This window comes from Austrofundulus limnaeus, unplaced genomic scaffold (assembly GCF_001266775.1).
Source record: "Austrofundulus limnaeus strain Quisiro unplaced genomic scaffold, Austrofundulus_limnaeus-1.0 Scaffold425, whole genome shotgun sequence".
NCBI classification, from domain to species: domain Eukaryota; kingdom Metazoa; phylum Chordata; class Actinopteri; order Cyprinodontiformes; family Rivulidae; genus Austrofundulus; species Austrofundulus limnaeus.
Genome location: NW_013952827.1, coordinates 106,819 through 109,358, shown reverse-complemented (window position 1 = coordinate 109,358; position 2,540 = coordinate 106,819). Strand labels below are relative to the sequence as shown.

At 38.8% G+C, this 2,540-nt stretch overlaps 1 protein-coding gene across 2 annotated transcripts in view; it reads left to right on the top strand.

Moving 5' to 3' along the window:
• Window positions 1-2,540, top strand: part of mlf2 (myeloid leukemia factor 2) — a 6,763-nt gene that overhangs the window by 3,228 nt on the left and 995 nt on the right. For both annotated transcript variants that reach the window (XM_014024483.1, XM_014024484.1), the window contains exons 5-8: window positions 695-748; window positions 1,329-1,457; window positions 1,638-1,797; window positions 1,935-2,147. In XM_014024483.1, coding sequence (XP_013879937.1) covers window positions 695-748; window positions 1,329-1,457; window positions 1,638-1,797; window positions 1,935-2,143 — 552 coding nt within the window. In that variant the 3' untranslated portion in view covers window positions 2,144-2,147. The remainder of the gene's footprint in view (window positions 1-694; window positions 749-1,328; window positions 1,458-1,637; window positions 1,798-1,934; window positions 2,148-2,540) is intronic.

Genomic DNA, 2,540 nt, shown 5'->3' with positions numbered 1-2,540 from the left:
GCTGGATATGAACAGGTGGAATTTACGCAGCTCAATTAAACCCTTTTCCTGACGATAGAAGAGTTTGTTGAATCTGACGTGACATGTTCGTACGAAGCCTTCGTACGAACAAAACTAAGAGAAATTTAGGATAAGAATACAAACATGTTCTTGCATGAGGTCCAATGTGGATAAATAAAATTAAAACACCAGGAAAAGTTGCAGTAAAATCACAGACCTAATTTTTTATGTGCCCTGATAATCTTAAGTATTTTCATTGAAAGAGCTTAAGTGAAGATGTTCTTCACAACTTTAAACATTTTGTGAAAAGAGGTTAATGCCTGTAGTTTCATCGCTTAAAATTATGCTCAGAGCCACAGAATGTTAGATTTGTCTTGCTTTTCCCATTCAACAAGCAGTCTATGGTCAAATAATTTGCTGCATCTGAAAGTGAATCAGCTAGGTCAAAGCTACTCCTAAATTTGGACTGACCCATTATTTTGATTTTTAGAGTGATAATGGATGATAGTTCTTTTTCTGCACTTCGCAGAAGTAGCACAGAAATTAATCTTCCAATGTGGAAAGCATAGAGTTTGTAGATTTTTTTTCTTAAATGTTTGAACTATTTTTGATAAGTACTTTTTTCATAAGAGTCTAAAAAAGAATATGTCATCCTTAATGTTTCAAATTTTAAAATTCTTCTTTGTGTTTGCAGGGTGGAGGTTTTATGGATATCTTTGGCATGGCGGGAGAAATGATGGAAAACGTGGTAAGTAATCTTAATAACAAGCTATAAGCAAACAGTACTACTACTATAACTACTGTGACTGAAACCAGTGTAGTATTAAAACTTCCTCTCCAGGGGTGTAACAATTCATGTATTAGTACAGAACCATGATGAGACAGATATTTTTTGATGATAGGTGATCTCTTCTTTCATTTAGAAGTGGGCTTGCTTTCTATTTAACTACATTTTGTTAAAAGCCACAAGAGAAAATAAAAATATTTTATTGCACTCTACATCAAAGCTTAAATGGATGATTCAGAATAACAAGCAGAAGGAGCACTGGAGGATGAGAGATGCTAGTATGGCAATCAGTTATGCTATATAATTTGTGATTTTTAAATGTTTTGATATGTTGTTCGTGTAATTTTTTTCATATCTCGATGTCAAAAGTTATTTTCTAACACTAATAAGCTGAGAAGCTTCATTTTTGACTGGATCACAAAGGATTTTTATTTTTTCCCCCGTTGTATCAAATTGACTCTACGTAATGAACCGCTGCTTAGATGACCGTTGCASCCCTACTCATCACATTTACTGTTTATTTTTGTCTCCCTTTTTGTAGGAAAGAATGACTGGAACACCAAACTGCCAAACTTTTTCCTCTTCAACAGTGATTTCTTATTCGTCTCTAGACGCAGGGGCTCCTAAAGTTTATCAGCAAACAAGTGCAACAAGAACAGGACCTGGAGGGGTATGGATAACTTCAGGTTTTATGATTGTAGGCCTTTGTAGTTTGTTAATCTTGGCAAAGTTATTCTTGGCTTTATAAACATATAAAATAGTAATGGGAACCACAAATTATCACCTTTCAAATTTATTCAGTGTGCAGAGTATTTGTTTAGTGAAGTGTCTTCCCGTCACTTTTTCTCAGATCCGCGAGACACGGCAGTCCATGAGGGACAGCGAGAGTGGCTTTGAGCGTCTCGCCATCGGCCACCATATTGGCGATCGGGCACATATTATGGAGCGTTCACGAAATCGCCGCACTGGAGATCGAGAGGAACGAAATGACTTCATCAACCTTGATGAGAGTGAGTAATGCTGATAGCTTTCTAACATCAGCTCATCTTTGTGTGGTTAATAAAATGTGCTGGGGACTAGAAATGCACTTTTTGGAATCAGATTAATTGAAATGGTGTTTTGAGTACACGCTCTGTGTTCCTGCTAGGCGATGCTGCAGCGTTCGACGAGGAGTGGTGGAGGGAGACGGGAAGATACGTTCCTCCAAATGCCCGTGCGCCGGAGTATGGCCAAGATCCACGCATAGGAGGAGGACAACAACTGGCCCTCCCTGCTCCATCCAGCTCTACACCCCCCCATCGGCATGAGTCTCCCAGGCACCGTCAGCCTCACACCCGTCCACGTTACGACTGGTGAGAAGGTAAGGTGGAAGAAAATATGAACACTTGTTTTGTTTCCAGTGCTGATAGTGCTCCGGCGTTACTGTGGGACAAATAAAAATCAGGTTTGCCCCAAAATTTTACAGACATTTTTCTGGATCTAACACATTATACGTGAGGGATTTCCTGGTGCTGCTGCAGTGTCAGTTTTTCTCATATCTACTGTTGTTGACGATTGTTTACTTTTAGACTTGAGCAAGACTTTTTAACATTCCACACTATAAAATAAGTAATAAGTACGTATGATTCATTCTGGTATCTTATCAGTTCGATATTGGTATCTGCCAATACTCAAGGCTGCAGTATCAGTATACACACACACACACACACACACACACACACACACACACACACACACACACACACACACACAC